The 22,491-nt window shown below is 49.5% G+C and overlaps 1 protein-coding gene across 1 annotated transcript in view; it reads left to right on the plus strand.

Annotated features, from left to right (window-relative positions):
• Ptpn14 (protein tyrosine phosphatase non-receptor type 14) overlaps window positions 1-22,491 on the plus strand; it is a 138,510-nt gene that overhangs the window by 39,155 nt on the left and 76,864 nt on the right. Inside the window, exon 2 of the mRNA XM_075989447.1 lies at window positions 15,620-15,929. Within this exon, the coding sequence (XP_075845562.1) occupies window positions 15,756-15,929 (174 nt within the window). The 5' untranslated portion in view covers window positions 15,620-15,755. The remainder of the gene's footprint in view (window positions 1-15,619; window positions 15,930-22,491) is intronic.

Genomic DNA, 22,491 nt, shown 5'->3' on the forward strand with positions numbered 1-22,491 from the left:
ATAGAGTTTAAGGACAGCAGTAGACAGTGCATACCTGTTTTACTAGGCATTTTAACACTGTGACGGTCATCACAGGGACGGGCTGTCTTGCTGGGGTCACCTTGGATCCTTTTTCATTGTGTCCAGCCCCCATCTAGCAGCTCTAAGCTGGAGAGGCGAACTAAGGACTATTGTAGTTTCCGAATTGCTTCATTCACCTTGAGTGTGGAGGGGCAGGTAACAGGGTGACATCCGTGCCCCACACAGATGGTCTGCTTTAATTGCTGACTCAGAATCCTCTTTCCAACTCAAGATTATTGTACTCTAGGGACTTGATGACTCTGGCAAGTCCCCAGTGCTGCGCTAAATGGAGCAGTTTCTACGATCACTTGCAATAGTGGGGTAACAGATACGCCCCATCTTTGTTCCTGTGCTGCACTGTTTGAGCCTGCCGTTGCTTCTGTGTCATGTGTTACCCTGATGGAGAAGTAAAAATAATTTTGGATATGGACTTTTACTCAGACCTCTCCATACTGGAAACTTCATTTCCTTTGTGAGCCACCGTCTTCGTCATTTTGTCTCCTTTTTACCTTGCCCCTTTGTAGTGTGTCTGAACTTCTTTGGTCTTTACTTAATCCTGAACTTCTTTGTTCTTTACTTAATCTGAGTGGGCCAAGCCCTTCCCTGCCAATCAATGGACCCACCCTGCCTTGCTTTTTCTCCTTCCTAGCACTTCATTCAACCTGCTAGGGAGAGGAAGATTGCTTTTCCTGTTCTTTGGCAAAGCCCAGGCTCCTGAGCCGTGTGCACAAATAGATTTTGAGGCAGTTCAGCCACGCAATGTTCCCGTGGGTATCAGTGTGGAGTCAGTGTCTAACCTTCTCAGAAGCTCCCTGGAGGGCTGGATGGCTCATCACACCTAGAATACAGCTCTGAAGTCACACTCATGTTTATCCAAGTGTTTTTGTACTTTGGAAGCTGTTTGTGACTGTTACAGAGGGTGTGAAGACTTAGGTACCCTCTTCTCAGGGTTGGGAATTTACCTCAGTGAAGCTTTCCTGATGTGTTACGGAGTCACACCTCAGCCTGGGATGAGAAAGAAAAGGTCAGAATCTGAGCTGAGTTCTTTCAACTCTGCGTTTGGTCCCTTCCTTCTCTGCTCACTCAAGTGCCCGAGAAGCGTGATGGATCCTTCAGTCATTTTTACAGTGAAGAAGTGGAAGCCATGGTATCTTCATGTTTGAAACAAGGTCTCATTTATCCAGGACCAGTCTCGAATTCACTATGTAACTGAGGATGATCTTGGAATTTGGATCCTCCTGTCTCTGCTGTCGTTCCAGTGCTGGGACCACAGGCAGGCAGCACACTTTATACAGAGACCTGTAGGTCCATGGTCTGACATGTGTGTCTCTGCTAGGTGTGAACACACAGAACCAGAGGACAAAGGTCAACAACTTCGATTGTATCCAGGGCTAGTGAATGCTACACACGCAATCACGGGCAGTAGCGGATTTAGTATGAGAACAGCAGTAGTCAGACATGTCTGCTTTACAAGAAAGTCTGACACAATGAAGATCCTCACAGGAGCGAGCTGTCCAGCTGGGCTCACCCGAGCTGGAGTCTTTGCATTTGACAGATTTGGGGGCAGTTTAGGAATGTGTACTAAGGAGCTTGTGGACACCCAGCTTTGACTTGATAAGCTCTCAGGGAGCCAGGGAGGCGGGGTAGATAAAGAACAGAGAATGGAATTCCTCAAGCGCTAGTGGTTTTAATCAGCGTGGACTGTGAAAAGGAGCACGTGCTGGTTGGTTTCAACTATCAGCCGGACACAGTCCACAATCACCTAAGAAGAGTTTCACAGAGGATTGTCTAGATACTCCATGGGTGTGTTATCTGGGGCATTGTCTGTGTGTGTGCTGGGGATTGGACTCAGGTCCTCGAGTTTGTGCAGCAAGCCTCTTACTGAGCAGCCCGCCCAGCTCAGAAGTTTCCCGTATCTAAGTGTTCAGGATTAAACAGCTCTACTTCAGAACTCAAGCGGTTGACCTTTGCCCCCTGGTTCTGTGTGCTTACACCCAGCAATGACAGAGATGTCAGACCAGTGGGCCCACACAGCTTCTGCCCTGCAGTGGTCCAGGCGGCTGAGCAGCCTCCCTTCCGAGTTCATCCGTGGTACCAGAAATGAGATGCTCACAGATCCACTGGTCCAGGCGACTGAGCATCTTCCTTCTGAGGTCATCCAGGGGACCAGAAATGAGATGCTCACGGATCCACTGGTCCAGACGACTGAGCAGTCTTCCTTCTGAGGTCATCCAGAAGACCAGAAATGAGATGCTCACGGATCCACTGGTTCAGTTGACTGAGCAGTCTCCCTTCTGAGGTCATCCATGGAACAAGAAGTGAGATGCTCACGGATCCACTGGTCTAGGAGACTGAGCATCTTCCTTCCGAGGTCATCCATGGGACCAGAAGTGAGATGCTTACGGATTCTTTACGGCATTACAGCTTCCGCCTGAGAAGGCAGCAGTGCTGCAGCTAACAAAGACGTCACATGACGCAGGTTGTCCCGTGTTCCTACTGCAGTGGTGAAGGGTGGGGAGAAAGGAGGGCAGTGTGGCAGGGCCATAGTGCATGCGTGCGCAGCAGCTCTGTTTCGGACCTCTTTTTGTCCCGTTAGTGAGTGCCTGGCAGTGCTTCCATCAGTGGGCACTGCACGGCCCTCTTACAGGGGACACTAGTTCATACCCCCTGTGGCTCAGACTCTTCCCTCTGGGGCGGGGACTGTGGGTAATATTTCAGAACTCACTTGATGCCTCGTCCTGGCTCAGCTGAGTGATCCCAGGTCTGAAACCCACCCTGTCACCACCACGACTCCTCAGGCTCTGTGTTTGCTTGTTTTCGCTTCCTTCTGATAAATATGCTAGTCTAAGAACTATTTCTGTTCTGTAATTGGTGGCTTGTCGGAGGTGCTTGGTTGTTCTGAGCAGTCTGTGTGCTTCCTGCAGTACTCAGTGAAATAATAACAATAACCACGGCACGGGTCATAGATGTCAGTAGTGTTTACCGTGTGCTGGGAATCGATAGGCAAGCTCAATGTTTCTAGTCTGAAATCAGGAGTGGCTTCAGCGTCCAAAACTTCCTTAGTTATATAATTAGTGGGAGTTCATACGTAAAACTTAGTTGCATGCACAGAATGTGTGTCCATGTTCACGTGTGTGTATGAATGTGTGTGTGTGCTCACATGACATCTAAGTGTGTGGGGGCCAGCAGGCTTCAGATGTCTTCCCTCAAGAGCCATCTACCTAGTTTTAGAGACAGGGTCTCTTACTAGGACCCAGGACCTGCGAGTTAGGCTGGCCAGTGAGCCCCAGAGATCCTCCTGTCCCTGCCACTCCAGTGCCTAGTACAGCATGTGAACATACCGCCTAACTTTTTGGGGGGTTGTGGGAATCAACTTCAGGTCTCCAGGCTACCCCAGTAATCCTTTACCTGCTAAGCTGTTTCCTTAGCCTCTTGTGCACAACATTATTAAATACTGTATTTTAGTTTTAGGCTATGTGTAGAAGGTGTATTTGAAACACAAGTGAATTTTGTGTCGAGACTTGGGTCCCATCCCATGATATTTAATTCGGTAAATGCAAATATTTTTTACAAATCTGGAGATCCAAACCCTGAATAAGTAGTCCGTGGCCTGTGTGACTATGCCGTGATTGTGCTGAGAGTTCTGTTTGGCTGGCGCGTGCATCCCCTGTGAGGAATGGAGCCGGAGCTCCTAGGTAGCTTTTGTGTGCAAATGACTGCTTTAAGTTCAGACTCCCTGGCTGGGCTGCAGGAGCCAGTGAGCCAGGCGGCATGTCCATGAAGCTCAGTCCTGGGCACTCAGACCCAGAGAGAGAAAGCTGGTGAACCGCTTGGCCACCGATTGATGTTTGGAAAGGAGGTAAGATGGATGTGTCCTCCCGTCTGCCTCTGTGAGCTCTGGGCCCTGGGGAGAGTTGAGCAGATGCGCTCAGGCCCAGGGCAGGAAGGAAACGGGAAAGGGAGGTGTGGAAGATTGCTGAGGGAGGTCAGGAGCACCACCTCTCACTAAGAACCCGGCCACCCAGTTCTGTCCCTTTATTAGAGCCTGTCTCCAGAGTCTGGAGAGATGCGTCTGCCTTCAGTGAAGTTCTCTTGCTTTCTGGGTGTGCCTGGGCTTCCAGACCTCTCCAGTTGCTTTTGTGATTGTGTTTTTGAAGTCAATTTGGAAGCAGTGCTAATGGCATGCTTGGATTCTCCCACACTCCGGCAGAGTGGCGCAGTGGACGGCAGCCGCCCAGGTAAGATGCCACACTCGGGAAGGGACCCCATTCCGTCAGATGTTCCTGATAGCGTCCCAGGGCTATCCCAGGGGCCCAGCCCCGGGGCCCTCTCCACCTCGTCTCCTTAGCCGGCACTGTTTCCTCTGAATGAACAAGACTAGGCTGTAGGTGGTGTCCTGGGTTCCCCTGGAATGTGGTTGCTTGCTCTTGTTACTACGTCATGTCCTAGCTTCAGACCTTCCTCTATAAACCCATGGTGTAAGAACACAGGGCCAGATACAGCTCTGGGTCAGAGCTTGTGGGTACTGAGTCCCTGTGTGACTGTGGGAGAAGCTTGTGCCTCTCTGTCATCCTTGTCCAATCTGTAAGTTGCACCCCTTTTATCTGCTTGGTCAATAGGTGCTCACTGTTGCCTTCTGAGTATTCTGATACTTCTGGGGCTTGCCTCGTCTGGTAGCTGGGACATCCCAGGACACATGCTGGAGTTGTTGGCACAGGCAGCAGTCAGGACTAGGGTGGGAGAATCACAGATCCTCCTCTCTAAACAAGGATGCCAGGGTCTTAGGATGCCACATCTCGGCGTGAATACAGAGATGCGTCTTCTTAGAGACGAAGAGGATCGGGTGCTCTCACCAATGTGAAAACAACCCCATCCTCTACTTTATGGGCTGGTGACTGCCCTTTGCCTTTTAAACATGCACCCCCTTATAGACTGTTTCCCCACTATAGTCTAGATTTTCTTCTCCCTTGTGTAGTGGAGATGGGGAGGTCAGAAGACAGCTTGTTGGGAGTCAGGTCCTGTGGGTCTGTGGGAACTCAGATCATCCATGGGTTGTCAGCAAACGTCTTGACCCACCTCACCTTCTTGTCACCCCCTGAAACTGGGTTTTAAAATGAAATTAAAAGCCAATGCTGTCAGTGTGACCTATCTAAATGCAGAGGTTGTTGCTGGCTTGATTTTTTGAGACAAAGGCATTCAGTGTGGTTTCGACTGGCCTTGAGGTCACAATCCTCCTGCCTCAGCCTCTGGAGTACTGGGATTACAAATGTGTGTCATCATCACCTAACTACTGACTGACTTTTGGAGACAGGATTTCACCATGCACCTCAGGCTGGTCTTGAACTCACGCCCTTCTGTCTCAGCACAGGGTGCTCGTGCAGGCAGGTACCACCTGGGTTTACCCTGTGATTCTTATTTTTTTAAACCAAATTCTAAACAACATACTTTATTCAGAGTGTACTTTGGATGCCCTAAGAATTTGGGTAAGGTAAGGAGTGAAGTTCCTTAGTCAGCCATCTGAAGGCAGAGTGTCAGAGAGGAAGGAGTCTTTTTATGGTTACCTAGGGGGCTTTTTAAACCACGCTCTCCCAGGGGCTTCCCTTCTGCTGTCCCTCTGCCTCCTCCAAGTTAGAAAGTGCACTTTCCCAACATTTCCAGAGCTGCCTTGCTTCTGAGTGTGAGGGGAATATAGGGCAGAGCCACCCCAAAAGGAAGAGGCTCTAGATGGTGGGGGTTCTGCATCTTGGAGCCTTTGGATGTTACTTTAAGCGCCAAGGGTGCGGCATCTGTGAAATGAATTTGTTTCCTGCGTTCTCTCACAGTCTGTGCTGGATATCATAGCTGTTAGTGTTTTCTAGACAAGGTCTTCCTGTGTACCCCGAGCTGGCCTTGAACCTCTGATCCCCATGCCTTGGCTAACCCAGTGAGGAGGTCACAGTGTGTGCCACCCTGCCTGACCATCCTGGATGATGCTTGGTGGGGCAGTTTTGGAGGCCGCTTTCTGCACCATAGAGTGTTTGTTTCCACAATTTATCCATCACCTTCACCCAGGTTTGGATCCTTTTGGTAATAGTTTGTGAGAAGCCACTGGAACCTTGTGGGGCAAGGTCGACAGCGGCTTGAGCTGTGTAAAGCTAGGAAGTGAAGCGAGGGCCAAGTTTTATTTCCCTGGACTCAAGGGTTTTATGGTACATGTCTGTGCAGGAGGCCTTGTGACTCTGGCTTTATCTGTCTAAGGAAGCTGCTGTTTAGCCCACTCTTCACACAGGCGTCCCTCCACTGCGTCCCGCCATGGTGTCCCCGCCACTGTGTCTCCCCTCCACTGCACCCCTTCTCTGCACCCCTCCCCTGAGGTGATGCACAGTAAAGCAGCCGCCTTTCATTTTAAACGTGGCTCAAGAAGAGTTTTGAAAGGTCATTTATATGACTCTGTGCTCAGGGAAGTTGGAAAATGTGTTTGCGGATAAATTTCATCTTCCCGCTGAGTGTTTGGAAGGGGTCAGGATTTGAAAATGTGCTTTTAAATGCTTTGAGGTCATGGGTGTTTTCTTCAGCAACTGAAAAACTTGAGCTTTAGACCTTACAGAGAAGTTTTATGTTTTTAAAAGTGGCTTGACCTTTGATTGTGACGCGAGTTCCATGAAATTCAAACATTTGTAATCGCAGCTCCTTAGGAGCCCAAGGAAGCATAGCGAGACCTTGTCTCAAAGCTATTAAAACAGACCGAAGAAACTAACAGTTACATTTTTATCAAACAAAGCCCACTTTCCTCCTGATGTTCTTTCAGGGGAGTTGAGAGAAAGTAGTTTAAATCTCCCCCTCAAGGCTCCATCCATTTCATATAGCATCTTCTTGGGGACACGACAGCCAATGTGTGAAAGTCAAGCTGTGCCCCATGGTTTATGCACAGGATGAACTAGTTCTGTCAATTTGTCTGTCCTCACACCTAGATCGGGGTTGCATAGTTCTGTGAGGTGTGTTTGGGAGTCTAAGACTGTGGAATGCTGGAGAAATTCCAGAGGCTGTTGGTAAACACGGTGCTGGCACTTAGCTTCTCTTGGCGCTTTCAGAGCTCAGATTTAAGTGGGGGAAGTAAGCACGCATCACACAGTATGGGAAATAAAAAGAAGCTGCTCACGGGGAAGGCTCGGATTTTACTTCTCTTCTGCCCAAAGACTCTGCAGGTTCATCAAAGAGTAGCTGATTAGACTGTGTCTGGTTGACACTCTGGAACCCTCTCTGCTTATTGCCCTGTTTAAGGATTTATTTGATCAACCAAGTGTAGGATCGGACACCTGGTTTTGTTGTGTCTTGTACATGGATTTTTCTTTGGGCCAGCAGCTCACAAAAAAAATGACATGGAGACTTAATAGTAATCATGAGCGCTCAGCCTTAGCTTAGGCTTGTTCTTAACTAGTTCTTATAACTTCAATTAACCGGTACCTTTTAATCTATGCTCTTTCATGTGGCTCAGTCACCTTACTCTGCACTGCCCATCCCGCTTCCTCTCCATCTGTCTGGTGACTCCGCCTTCTTCTTCCCATGTTCCCTCTCTCTGCCCTGAAGTTCGCCTATCTCCCCTGCCTAGCTATTGGCCGTTTAGCTTTTTATTACACCAATCACAGCAATATATTTTGACAGTGTATAAGTATCTGACAACAGTGTGTGTGTGTGTAGCTCTGAAGGGCTTTTTGTTGACAGCTTTATTATTGTTAAAAACAAGACCATAACATACTAGAACCCATAGCTTACAGTTAGTGATGGAAGCTTCCATCTTTGAGTTTTCAGGAGGGTAATAGGCCCCTCGGGGAGAGGACTGTGGAGTTGAGACTCTGAAGCTTCCCTGTTCTCCCTCTGTATCCTCTGCTCTAAAAGGCTTTAAAATGTGGTGTTTGCAGAACAACGCCCTGACATGTTGTTGTGGGCCCACTAAAGTGCTCTAGCAAATAATTTCGCAGCATCTGTGTGTGAGTGGTGCCATCTCTGTGAGGTCCTTGCCCACAGTAGAAGGACCCCACAAAGGCTGGAGAAGGAAGCATGAGTGGTGGGCAGTTCCTTGTGGAAATAGGAATCCTATCTTTTTTGCCAAAGCACCAATGACCCAAGTAAGCCCTTTCTGCTCTTCACAACAGGACCCTCTCTTACAGCCCAGAACCAGACCCATAAGGTTCCAAATCCTCCTGTGGGCAGGCCACAGAACCACAGTTGAGGCTCCTGGGTCTGACTGTGCAACTCTCTCCGTCCTGGGTTCCTGCTGCGTGCAGAAGACCTTAACCCCAAATCCCACCCACAGCTTCTCCTTCGGGAACCTAAGGGTGGGGCGGAGTGCAGACATCATTGTGTTGGGAGCTTCTCAAAGTAATTGCTGGTCGAACCTCCTGGAATGTAAGACCAGTTGGAGACTCTAGAGTCTGAGCTGTGCTCCTGACTAAGATAAGGGAATCCCTGGGTCATCTAACCCCTCCCCCCTTCCCCCAGGATGGCTCTTGAAAAGCTATTTATGCTTCAGGTGTCAGAATCCTGGGATGCTAGATGCTGGGCTGGGAGAGCCCAGGGCTCAACCGGATTTCCTGTTACATGTTAACACTTTCCGTGTGAAAGGGCTTTCTCCACAGGGCTGATGAGGTAGTAAAGTGCTTGTTTGCAAACTCCCGCGGCTGTTTTTTTTTTTTTTTTTGAGACAGGGTTTCTCTGTGGCTTTTGGAGCCAGTCCTGAAACTAGCTCTTGTAGACCAGGCTGGCCTCGAACTCACAGAGATCAGCCTGCCTCTGCCTCCCAAGTGCTGAGATTAAAGGTGTGCGCCACCACCGCCTGGCCCCCGCGGCTGTTTTATGCTGTTGCACAAACCTAGCGTGCTGTGAGAGGAACCAAGAGGGAACTTGACTGGATGGGCACAGTAGAGAGGGTGTGACTTGACATTCATCCTTGTCTCAGGCCTGGGGTCTGAGGCAAGCCTTGGCTCATTGGGAACTCCTCTGTAGCTCAGGTCGACCAGCAGTCTCTCACTCCAGCACCCACTGTGAACTGCCCTGTTCTTTTCTCCATCCCCTTCCTTCTCTTTCTTCCTGGATTCTTTGAGATAAGACCTAGTTATTAGTCTGTGCTGGCTATGAACTCACTGTGTGCACCAGGCTGACCCCCAATTCTGTGATCCTTCTAGCTCTGCCTCCCGAGTGTTGTGATCACAGGCCTGCAGCTCCAACCACTGCAGACTCAGCTTCCCGAGTGTTGTGGTCGCAGGCTAGCAGCTCCTCCACTGCAGGCTCAGCCTGCAGTGTCTTCACAGACGCACAGACACATTCCCACTTTGGCCAGGGCTGCCTTTTCTAGGATGCACTAAGGAATGGAAAAGGTTAGCAGCCGAATGAGACGATGTCACTGTTTCTCTTGGAAGAAATCTGAGTCGGCCCCATTCCTTTTACTGTTATTATTAAGTAAAAAAGTTGCTTTGACGTCATTGAGCAGGCCACTGCAGCCTGCAGCAGGGTGCTGAATAGTCTGAGAGCATAGCTAAATAAAGCAATATTTTTTTTTATCTTTCAGTTTTATTTTTTAAATGATTTGTTTTGCTTTAGTTTTAATTTTAGGGTGTTGCTAGTTTTTCAAGGCAGGATCCCACCATGTAAGCCTGACTGGCCTGAATGTTGCTGTGCACACCAGGCTGACCCCAAACCTGCCACCTGCCTCTGCTTCATGAAGGCTTAGATCAAAGGCCCAGCCTGTTTTATTAAGTATTGCGTATGTGTATGGATTTGTGCCTCTGAGCACAGTGTGTGCCCACGGAGGGCAGAAGAAAGCATCGGATCCCCTGGAGATGGAGTTTCGAGCAGTTGGCTACCCAGTGTGGGTGCTGGGAACTGAACTCTGGTCCTCTGCAAGAGCAGGGTGTCCTTTTAAGTGCTGAGCCATCTCACCAACACCCATGAAACTTCCCTTTTTAAAAGGACTTTAATTTTTAGAGTCATTTTTAGTTCACAGCAAAATGGAGCCAAAAGTGCAGCTCTCCCCCGGCACAGCCCTCGGCTCCTCGGCCCCACAATGATGTCCCCCGCCAGAGTGACGCACGTTTTAATAACGGATGAGCTTGGCATTGACAGGTCATTATTCCCTTGAACCCATAGTTTACCTTGTGGTTTACTCTGATTTGTGTGCATGCGCATGCACACAGGTATGATGTGTGTGTCCGTGTACACTTGACGGTTTGCACATGCCACGCCAGTGTGAAGAAGGTAGCCTCAGCTATCGGCTCTCCCCTGTCACCTCGTCTGGGGACAAGGCCTCTTTGCTGCTCACCACATGCCAGCTGCCCGACTGCATGTGCCGGGTTAGCTGCCTGAGAGCATCTAGGCGTGTTCCCATCCCAGCTCGCATCTCAGCGAGGACCCTGACGTGGCAGATGTACGTGGCTATGTCTGGCTTTACGTGGGTTCTAGTGATCTGAACTCAGGTCCTCATGCCTGCGTGCAAACACTTTACCCATCGGACTACCCATCCCACAGCCCCCACTGTATTTTTTTTAATTGATTAATTAATTAAAAGGTTACTTAATGAGATAAAATTAGATAGTTCTGTTTTAAAAATAAAAGTTTTAAAATAGAATGAAGACCGTGGTCTAGCCTTGCTTTCTTAAGAACACATTTAAAGTTTACCGGGGTGGGCTCTATCTGCATGCGTGTGTTTGACGGTGTTGGAGCATCTTCTCTCCCCACTTCCATCAGCCTCCTTTATTCCCCCTGCGCAGCCACTTAGCAGCTGCTCCCACGTATCCTGTGAGTGCGTGGTTTTACGTGTCTGCAGAAGACCTAGCACCCATGCTTATCTCCTGCTGTCTTCATCCCCCACAGTCTGTCTCTGTTCTTATTCACAGCTGAAGGGAACCCACGGAGAAGATAAGTCGCCTTTACATTGTCCATTTCTGCTGCTGGACATCCCGTTAGCCCCATAGGGAATGAGGAGCGTTGCCGTGAACACTGGTGTGTGGTGTCTGTGATGTCCTCTGGGCAATGCCCAGGAGTGACTGATGTGGTTGGCTCCTAGGCAAGCTCGATCCGCTGTTAGTTTCTCCAACACCTCATAGTGACCTCCATAGTGTTTAAACTAGTATTTGTTCCCATTACCAGTGTAGAAGGGTCCCTTCTGTTACACACACACACACACACACACACACACACACCCGTCCCGCTGCCCTTTCCTGTGTGTGTATGCTGTCGGCAAGTGCTCTTATACACTGAGTCATCTATCCAGCCTGTTACTTGTTTTCCAATGATGCCATTTTTAGTATGGCGAGTTGCAGCCTCAATGTAGGGTCTTCCTTCCTGCTTGCTTGCTTGCTTGCTTGCTTGCTTGCTTGCTTGCTTGCTTCCTTCCTTCCTTCCTTCCTTCCTTCCTTCCTTCCTTCCTTCCTTCCTTCCTTCTTCCCTCCCTCCCTCCTTCTTGCCCTCCCTCCCTTCCTCCTTCCCTCCCTCCCTCCTTCCCTCCCTCCCTTCTTTCCTTAATTGAAAGTGTCACAAACACAGTCCTTTCTATGTGTTTTTTAGTTAGTTCTGTTTTTTTGTTGTTGTTTTTGTTCTTTTTGTGACAAAGCAATTGCGAGGAGCCACAGAGAGCCACCCTGGGAAGCCCAGCCAAGGAGCCTGAAGCCAGGCTCTAGACCGGAAGGGAGGTGACAGAAGTGGACCTGCTGTGGAGGACAAGCAGGTGCTGTGTGGCGCTTGTGTGATGGTTAAAGGCAGAGCTTGGTGCGTGAGTGATCGTTTCCTTGGGAACGTAAGGACTGAGGCTCGTCCACTGGACATGAAGTGGTCCACTGAGCAGAGTTCAAGCTCTCCTGTTGTGTCATAGTGTGGGGTGGCCTGGGATCATCCAGGTATCACATCTGCCTTTGGCCAGGAAGCACAGCCCTGTGGCCCTCACTGTCGGGAGTGGGTGTTATGGGCTTTTCATTGAGGTGTGTATGAATGTATCAATGTATGTGGAAGAGACAGGGAATGCGTTTCTAGCTTTGGGTACGAGTGTCAAATCACGCTGATATTTTAAACCCAGGTTAATTTGTTCAAATAAGCACCGATGATGTTGCTTGCCGAGCTCCTTCAGACCAAGCCTTAAAGCCTTAGGTACTAGAGCGCCGTCTGTGTGGGTAGGCATCTCCCCTTTAACTTTCTGTCTTGAAAGTATTTAGGAGGTTGGAGAAGCAGAGCAGTCTGACAGTGTCTGTATTCAACTGCTGTCAGTCTCGTGTGTGTGTGTGTGTGTACACCATGTGTTCGTGTGTATATACATGCATGCATGCATTAATACCATTTAAAAATTACAGGCATCATGACATCTAAACTTTTTTTTCTTTTTATTTTATATGTATGTGTGCTTTGCCTCCATGTATGTCTATGCACCACGTGTGTGCCCTTAGAGGCCAGAGGACGGCATCGGATCTGCTGGGACCAGAGTTGCAGATGGTTGTGAGTCACCATGTGGGTGTTGGGAATTGAACCCGTGTCCTCTGCAAGAGCTATCAGTGCTCTTAACCACTGAGCCCTCTCTCAAGCCTCCATCCTGACGGTTTTTACTCACAATAAAGCTGCTGATATCGCCTAACTTCTCTCTCCTGCATAACTGCAACCCCACTATCAGAAACCGCAGAAAATGTTGGCTAGAGAGACAGCTCAGCAAAGGGCTTGCTTGCAGGTGTATGGATTTGAGTTTGCTACCCAGACCCATGTAAAAAGGTCCGCCAGTTAGGATCTAGTCAGGAGGATCCTTGCTTTGCTGGCCAGCCACTGTAGCCAGTCAGCGAGCTCCATAATCAGGGAAGAAACTTGTCTCAGAGAAAAAATGTGGTGGAGAATGATTAAGGAAGACACTGCCCTTGCCCTCTGACCTCCATAATCAGTGTACATCTGTGCATGCACACACCGGGATGCTGTACACACACAATAAAACCAAGAAAATTAGCAATGATCTAATTCTCTTAAATTTTAAGGTTGCCTTGATGCTTCCTGACTTTCCGAATCCTGCCCTTCCCCTCAACTGGGTTTAATCAATATCAACAAACCCCCTTTTATTTTTTCCAATTTCTCCACTTGTTGCCTGGGAAGCAGCTTGCATGGGCTTCTTTCTACCCTCCCTTTGATATTTGTTTTTAGTTGTTTACTTGTTGATGGTCCAGACCAATTCTCTTGAATTTTTTTCTGTTGGAATTATCTTGCAAATCAAAGATTCAGAAAATCTTTTATTTTTATTTCTTAGCTGGCATAGCTATTTTCTAGAGTCCATGATGCCGGGTTGTTCTTTGACGGTAGACACCCCTGAGGGCTGTTTGGGAGCCTTCACCAAGGCAGCTGACAGGTTTAGAAAGATGTGGAGTTCAGCCCCACAGCCCCAAACAGCCCGAGACGATAACCGCCGAACAGACACTCTTCGCTGCGTGCGCATTCTGGTCTTTTTCAGAACAGCAGTTATCTGGGGAGTTGCTATTTCACCATCCGTGTGTTGTGTCGTGCTGAAGAGTCTGTGGAGAGATTGTTTTTGCTAGGCTAGCCAGGTACCAAGCCAGCCACATTCTTTCATAGGTGTTTAAGGGAGACACACCCAGATGTAAAGAGCCTGGTCCAGGAAGAGAAACAAACATACTGGTGTCCACAGAGCAAACACTTCTGTCTTTTTAAGGCTTTCTTAACGTAGGCTTCGACTCTTAGCTTGCCTGTCCTGTGCTTCCGTAAGTCGAGGGGAATTCACCAGTAAACACAGGATATTTTGGCTTCCCTTCTTCTCCCCCCCCCCCTTTGGGTGGGTCCCTCCACATTTTCTGTCCCTATCAGGAGATCAGGTTGGCGTGGCTTGGAAGTAAACATGATACTCTGCCAACATAAAGTGGTTCAGAAATGTTAATCTATTTTACCAAGCCAGCATTTCTAGCCATACGTATCTTAAGCTATCATAAAACATGTACCTGCCATGCTCAGGAATGTGCCGAGGGCGAATATCAAAGCCTGCCGAGGGAGGCTGGGAGTGTGTTTTGCTGTGTTGTAGGGTTATACCCTGACAACCTTCAGGAGGCCTGGGGTTCTGGCAGGGAGCGGCGTATAAATATCGCAGACAGCTCCTTTATCCATCGACCGATTCCTGCAGGGACCAGTGGTTCCTATGTGTTCACTCAGGAGCAGTGCCGTGCCAGGATGGATGAGGGGCTCAAGCTGCTTGCACCTGCCTGAGTTAGCTGTCAGTCCATCCAGCCATAACTCTCTGAGCCTAGCAGGAGCAGGCAGCCGTATGGAAAAACTTCTCTGCTTATTGCCGGCTTCTTTGAGAGAAGTTTCCTGGGCCTCCTGACCAGGACGTCACTGGTTCAGGGCGACGGTAAAGCCATTTTGCTTGGTATTTAATGCTTGCGTTCTCCGCGTTTGTCTTGTCTTTATTTTCATTTGCTGGGACGTCAGGTTCCTGTCAGTCTTTCACTAGTGGGTTAAACAATCTGTAACCGGGGACAGGGCTTTTGTACCAACTCATCTGTAAAGGAACGTAGCCGTGCTTGGGTATTCCATGCATCTGTCTCATTATTTGTTGAACAAAAGGACACAGTGAGATTTTTTTTTGTGTGTGTGGTTTTTCAAGACAGGGTTTCTCTGTGGTTTTGGAGTCTGTCCTGGAACCAGCTCTTGTAGACCAGGCTGGTCTCGAACTCACAGAGATCAGCCTGCCTCTGCCTCCCGAGTGCTGGGATTAAAGGCGTGCGCCACTACCGCCCGGCTCACAGTGAGATTTTTAAGTACACTATTGAATCTGTATATTTCAGGGAGTAGGGATATAGCTCGTAGGGCCCTGGATCTGCTTCTCAGCACTAAAACAAGGTGGCAATGAGAATCCTGTGTTGTAAATTAAAGAGTAGAAATGATCTATGTTAAATGTATGCTGTCAACATTCACATCATACATTCTGAGTAAATAGTTATTAAAATAAGTATTAAATCATTAAACAAAAGAGCTGTAGAAACTCAACGTCAACGTCTTAGGGTGGGAGCAAGATGAAATAAGTGTTCGGTTCCTCGAAGCTCTGGGGCCACCACCTGCGTTCTCAGTGCACAATCATTTTCTGCTGCATGCATTTCCTTATTGTAGATGTTTCATGTGTGTGACAAGACACACACATGGAGCTCAGAGGACAGCTTGTGGGATTGACTCTCTCCTCTGCCATGTGTGCTCCGGGGGCTGAACTCGGCTTGTCAGGCCTGGTGGCCAGCACCTTTCTGCTCCTCTTGCAGAGAGGGGCCCAGAGAGGATGGTGGTGTAAACGGGAGTGTGGGGTGCCCTGGGGTCTGGAGGGGCTGTGCACCTGGGATGTATTTCTTTCTGCTAAGCCTCTTCTTCGCGGGTCTTCTCACGCTTCACCCTGACGAGAGCGGGTAAGACATGCGGTCTCTCACAAGGCAATCAGAGCTGCAGCGCTCACAGGCACCTGAGTCTGAGCCTTCACCTGCCTGGGTGCTAGTGTGCACACATGTATGCACCACCGACAGCTTCCCTTCCAATCCAGTGAGTAATCACATTGCCTCTCTTTCCTCTACAGCCGTCCTGCAGAGGGCCTGACGGACATGGACACCCTCCCCCTATCTTAGTGTGACCGTTCCAACACAGACCTGCTAAGGCTGTCTAAGGGGTGCCTGTGCCAGGAGAGGAGGGAGGCGTCCCCCGGCCGCAGAGCCATGCCTTTCGGCCTGAAGCTTCGTAGGACTCGGCGCTACAATGTCCTGAGCAAGAACTGCTTTGTTACACGGATCCGCCTGCTGGACAGCAATGTCATTGAGTGCACCCTGTCTGTGGAAAGCACGGGGCAGGAGTGTCTGGAGGCCGTGGCCCAGAGGCTGGAGCTGCGGGAGGTGAGTTGGGCACATGTCCCTGTACGGGGACAGGAGGCGGGGGTCCTGAAAAGAGTCAGCTATCTGCTAACGTGTCAGCACCTGCTGTGTTTTTAGCCTAATCATATGTTTAGAAGAAACTGCTGTTCTTAGTAGGCGTGAGCTGACAGAGCTCCAGTGGCTCAGGCGACCAGTGCTGACGTCAGAGGAAGGGCCCTCAGCTGGTACGGGGAAGTGGGTTTCCTTCTGTTTCCCTCGTGAGATTTTTACGGGGAGGTAAGAATGAGAGACTTTTCCCACCAAAGCCATTTTTTTTTCTCTTTAAAGCAGTTGAGTGGGTAGTTGGCATTCGGGTTTGATGGCTGTGTCACAAGGAGAAGCCACCCACGTTTGGGTGCTGCAGCTGCCTTTGGTTTCCCTATTTCCCCCTTACAAAGAAAAGGAGCAAATAGCGTTGAAGTGAGAGTGACCCACAGACATGGGAAAGCATTTTTATTTTGTTTTGTTTTTCCAAAAGGGTTTCTCTGTGTAGCTCCGGCTGTCCTGGAACTCACTCTGTAGACCAGGCTGATCTTGAACTCACAAAGATCCATATGCCTCTGCCTCCCGAGTGCTGGGATTAAAGACATGCACCACCACCACCCAAATGAAAAAGCATTTTTTAAGAATTAAAAAAAAAGATTAAAATGCACATGCATGCGTGTGTGTGCGCGTACGTGTGTGCGTGTGTGTGTGTGTGTGTGTGTGTGTGTGTGTGTGTGTCTGTGTGTGTGTGTAAGCTAGATGACAACCTTGTGTATCCTCCGCGGGAGTGCTGTCCTGGTCTTTTGAGACAGTCACTAAGCCTGGAGCTCACTGAATTGTCTAGACTACAGGGATCCTCCTGTCTCTGTCCCCACCCTCCCAAACCCTGGGACTCCAAGCCTGCCGTACCCCGGATGTTTGTGTGGGTTCTAGGAATTGAACTCACATTCCTGTGCTTGGATGTTACGTACTTTACTGCGGAGCTGTCTTCCCATCCCCGCGGAGAGTGGTTAAAACACATATTTGTTTCTTTGAGCTCCGTGCAAGCTATTCTTCTTTGTGATTTGTTCTGGTTTGAGTCAGGGTCTCACTTTGTGACCAGTCAGGCCTCCGACGTGTGATCCTCTTGTCCCAGACTGCCAGCTGGGGTCACAGCCATGCACACCACACCGGCAGGTCCCTAGTGTGCGGCTGCTGGGCAAGGTGGCCTCCTTGTTTTCATCTCCCAGGCATTCAGGATGAGACTCTTGTAAGGAGTCCACGCTTGTGCATTTTGAGTCCTGATGGCCACATGACACGTTGGCTGGTGGGCAGCCCGTGGGCAGAGAGCAGCCTACACTGAGTGACCCAGGAACCCTGAGCCTCAGGAAGCTCCGAGACACCTGGGATCTCACTGGGGTTCAGGGGACAGAGGAAACTGATGGTCACGTGCCACACCTGAGGTCCAACCATTCTCCTTGCAGCTTCTTCTGCAGGGTGACCGTAGTTCTGTGGAGGCTTTTGTCCCTGAACACCTCTGTGCTTGCTGTCCTTAGTGTTGGTGTCTGGCGTTAGCGTTAGGGTGGGCTGTCTGCCCAGGATCATGTCCATGGGCAGCCAGAGGTTGGCCTCAGCAGCCAATCAGTGGAGCTGGAACAAACTGGGAAAAGTCCTGGCTGTGCTGATGGCAGGCAGATAGCTGTGCCTTGTTTAGTGGTGGCATTTTGGGGTATACATATTTACACATATGTAAATTCCTGTAAAAAATAAAACTTAAATTGTATAGCACTGGAAAGAAAGTGTTTTTGCTCTTTGAGTATTTCTATTTCTGTTGCTAACAAGTCATTCATATGCATTGGGGCATTATAATATATGGTAAATAACTACAATGCATTCATATGCATTGGGGCATTATAATATATGGTAAATAGCTATACGACATTCATGTGCATTGCCTCATTATAATATATGGTAAATAGCTATACGACATTCATGTGCATTGCCTCATTATAATATATGGTAAATAGCTACAATGGATTCATATACATTGGGGCATTATAATATATAGTAAATGGCTATACGTGCAGGTAGGGTTTGTTGTGTTGGACTTGGCTCAGATTATAATTCTGAAGCTTATGTGCAGAGTGACTGGAGAAATTACTGACCCTGTTTGGCCTCTGTTTCCTGACCTGTAAATTGGGAAGAGTGACGCTCACTTTGTGGTCCTCTTGCCAATCTTAAAAGCCATTCTGTCTGGAAAGACAGAGTGCTGCGTCCACTAATTCATAACTGCTCACACGTCAATGTCTCTAGAAATGATTTTTATTAAATAGAATTGAGTGACTTCCCTAGGACTTGCTAGACACTGGGGGGGGGGGCATTAGGAGGGTCCAGCACTTAGGTAACAGGTGAAGACTGAATGCCACCTGTGCTAGGCATATCACAGAGTAAGGCGAGGATGGTGCCTGTCTTTAGCCATTCAGTGCCTAGACCCGTGTGGGCCAGGGGTGAAAGCCGGCCTGGGAGGAGACTGGGGTGGCCGAGTGGGCACAGTGCTCGCTGCATGAGGGTGAAGGCCTGACGTCAGTTCTCCAACACTCACATCAAAGGCTGAGTGTGGCAGCGTGTGCCAGCGAGCCAGAACTGGGGTGTGGAGACAGCTGGGTGTGTCCCCAGGGCTCAGTGGCCAGCCAGTCTAGCTGAAGGACCGAGCTCCAGATTCAGTGAGACCCTTTCTGAAAGTAAAGCTCTCAGACATATTGTGATGTGTCAGCCTCTCTCCTCCATACACACTGCTTGGGTGTGTACATCTGCATGCACACACACACACACACACACACACACACACACACACACACACACACGGCCTCTGTGCTTTGAATCTGGACCTGAAGCCTACGTTAGGCATTCAGGTAGGAAAGATGAAATGTCCTCTTCAGCAAAGGGAGCTGGATCTGCAGAGAGGAGGAAATCAAGAGCAACCGCCTGCGCTGGGGAGGGAGGCGAGGGGGGTGAGTGAGGGTGCGGTAGGGGTGGGGGCTGGCATAGTGTGTGTGTGTCGGGGGAGTGCTCTGGGGAGCAGTGAGAGGTAGGGGTGCTGGGGCACGTGTGCAGTACTGGTTCCTCTCTGCCAACCCTGGTTTCCCTCGGAGAGGTCAAAGGGCAACCCCAGATGATCCTACCACTACCTTGTCAGCTAGGATGAAGGGAGCAGTTCAGAGGCTCCTGTCACGTGTGCATTGTTGTGTGATTGGCAGCTCAGTGTTAAGGTGTGGTTCAGCTTTCACGCTGGCTTTGTGGTGGCGGCCGTCAATGGGTTTGTCACCTCTGAGCAAATCGCTTTCTCCTTGGCTCTTCACTTTCATCCTGTGACAGGGAACATGGGAGCTGTGACCCTTCCCAGTCAATCGTAGCTCTCTGGGAGTTCAAGGAACAGGCTCTGTACATCCAACAGGAATGTCTTCCATCCAAAATCAGAATAGGAAGGACTGCCCCCTCCCCACCAATGGGGACCGTCGTCCAGTTTAGCCTCTTTTCCTTGTGCAGATTTGCATTTTATTCAAATCTATCAGCTGTAGAATTAATCTTCCGCGCTTGGCTATTCTCATGTGTAAAGATTTCAGAGACACGGGGACTCAGTATGCATTTACCATCAAAGAAAGGTGAGCGCACATTGCAGAGGGTTGTGTGGCTTGACTGAGGTTAGTTTAGTGGGGCTGGGTAACAGCTCTGATTGTCTGATGTAGGGACAGACTATTTGATTGACAAGAAAACCTCATTCCCGAACCTGTGGAATCTGCCTCAGTTCTGTAACCTGTTTAACCACAGCTGGGGTTTAAAATGATCAAAATGATCAGCATGGGGCCCCAATGAGATGTGCTGCTCTGCTTTCTGTTGCTGTGATAAAAACACCGAAGGCGTCTTGGGGGAGGAGAGGGTGTGTTTCATCTTAGACGGTACCGTCCATCATCTAGAGTAGCCTGGTAGGAGCTCAAGGCAGAGGCCTGGAGGGCTGCTGCTTACTGGCTCGCTCTCCTGGGCTTGCTCAGTCTGCCTTCTTATACCGCCCAGAACCACCAGTCCAGGGATGGCACTGCCCGCAGTGGGCTAATCATTAACTAAGAAAAATGCCCCACAGGTGTGCCCAGAGGCCAGTCTGGTGTAAGCAGTTCCTCAGTTAGGAGCCCAGGTATGTCTAGGTTTGTGTCAACTTGAAACAAAACTAAAGTAGACGGCCCCCTGGGTAAAGATAGATGCCACCAAGCTTGACTAATGGCCTGAGTTTGAACCCCGGAGAGAACTGGTGCTTACAAATTGTCCTCTGACTTTTGCGTGTACACATGGCACATACACACCATAGCATGTTTGTGTGCATGTGTGCACGTGCGTGCGCGCGCGCGCGCGCACACACACACACACACACACAATCCTGAGAAAGAGTCTGCTGAGAGCAGGTTGTGAGGGGAAAATTTAGGGCCTTTGAATTTTGTGTTGGTTTCTTGTCTTGTGAATATTCTAATTGGAAATCTTAGCTGGCCTCTGCTGTCGTGGTAATACCTTCATTTTAGTAGAAACAGAGGTGGTTATTTCTCAGCCTTCACTCTTAAGTCTTTCTCATTGGGTGTGTTCTGAGGGAGTCTGGCTGCCGCAGGAGAATGCTTGCGTGGGATCATGAGTGGTTTTATGGTCACTGTTATGCTGCGGCTTGTTATCCTGTATTCTCATGGAGACTGAGGAGAGTCCCCTTGTTAGGAATAGATGGGTTCTAGAACCCCCAGACCTATGCAGTCTCGAGCCTGGGTGCGTACAAGGTGGTCTTCCAGTTTTCCGGCTGTGGAGGGCATTGATTATCTTACAGAATCACTGGAACATGGCAGGGAGAGCCGCTTTGCTGCGTCTGAGGTATTTCTCATTCCCAAGAGAAGCTTCAGTGCTTGCACGGAACTCCTTTCTTCCTCTCAGGTGGGGCCGTACCGGCCCCGCTTCTTGATTGACAGCTGAAATGCTGGGCGAGGCGGGCAGCCTGTTGGAGCTTAGTGCGAGATCTTCTAAACTCCTGCTTCTGGCTGAGTGCCTCTTCAGAATGCCTGCGTTAAGATCAAGGCTCTAATCCCTCGTAATTGCCAGGACGGCATGTGTAACCCTCACAGATGGCATTAAAGCCATGCCATGGGTCACAAAACTGGTGCAACCAAACCCTCCACAATCTTCTGCCATGAATTGTTAGTGTGTGCGGTTACATCATGCCTTTATAAATGAAGGATGAAGGGTGGAGACGCAGCTCAGGCGTAGGGTGCTTGTCTGCTGTGTGCGAGGTCTGGGATTTGATCCCCGGCCTGACAATACAGGGGAGTCATGTCAACAACACTGTGAACTATTAATACCTGTTGCCTTTGAGCACGTGAGGTCCGCAGCAGAATAAGAAGGGGCAGGATTCCCCAGAGACCCTGCTCTGTCTCCTTCTTTTCTTGCTGTCGACCAGTGTCTGGAAGAGCAACTCAAGAAAGGACTTGCTTGCTGGGCAGTGGTGGCGCACGCCTTTAATCCCAGCACGTAGGAGGCAGAGGCAGGCGGATCTCTGTGAGCTCGAGACCAGCCTGGACTCAAGAGCTAGTTCCAGGACAGGCTCCAAAACCACAGAGAAACCCTGTCTCGAAACCCCCTCCCCCAAAAAAGGACTTGCTTGGGCTCGTACTTGAAAGATATGCTGCATTATGGCGGGGGTGGGGGGTGGGGGAGAAAGGCATGCTAGCAGGAGTGAGCTGGTCACATTGCCTCCACAGCCAAGCAGAGAGCAGTCAGGGAGTGGGGCGGGCCAATAAAACTTCAAGGCGCACCCCCAGTGATCCATTTCCTCCATCTATCTTCACCTCCTAAATAGTCCAAAACTTTCTCGAAGACAGCGCCACCAGCTGGGGCTCCAGTGTTCAAACACACAAGCTTATGGGGACATTTCACACTCAGGCCACAGAACTACCTGTCCAGCACTCTGCAGAAAGGTCTTCATCCTCTGGGATCGATCGTTCCACGGTCATTACCATGAACGCTGGCTCTGTGGCAAACCTGTCTGTCACTGCAGACACTAGCTGGCATTTCAGTACATACAGACATTTATACTTCTGCTAAAATGCAAAATTTCACATAAACCCAGGGCGTGCTCGCATGAAAACGCCATCCTCCTGCGACTCTCCCAAGGCTGTTCCATCTCAGCTGGTTCTTAGTCGTTGACTCAGAGATACAGGTCCTCTTCCTGGGAACTGGTTTTTACAGCCTCCTTTCTTCGTCACTATAGAACTCAAGGCGCCAGAGCCTCAGGCTTAAAACTAAACTACAACGTGGGATTTATGCCCAGAGGTATCCAGAGGTCAGCTAGGTCGGTACCTTGGACAGAAAGCTGGCCTTCTGGGCCTTTGTCAGGAATCGGGTTCCTTCAATAGTGGGAGAGGGGGCTTCATCCGCCACATTTCACAGAACCATGTGCCAGTGTTTAGTGGGGAACCAAACTGGGCTGAACTTGAAGCGGTGTGTGCACAGCTGCTCTTGGTGTGGGAGACAGCGCCTTGGACCAGACATGGGGGCG

This window comes from Microtus pennsylvanicus, chromosome 10 (assembly GCF_037038515.1).
Source record: "Microtus pennsylvanicus isolate mMicPen1 chromosome 10, mMicPen1.hap1, whole genome shotgun sequence".
Lineage (NCBI taxonomy): Eukaryota > Metazoa > Chordata > Mammalia > Rodentia > Cricetidae > Microtus > Microtus pennsylvanicus.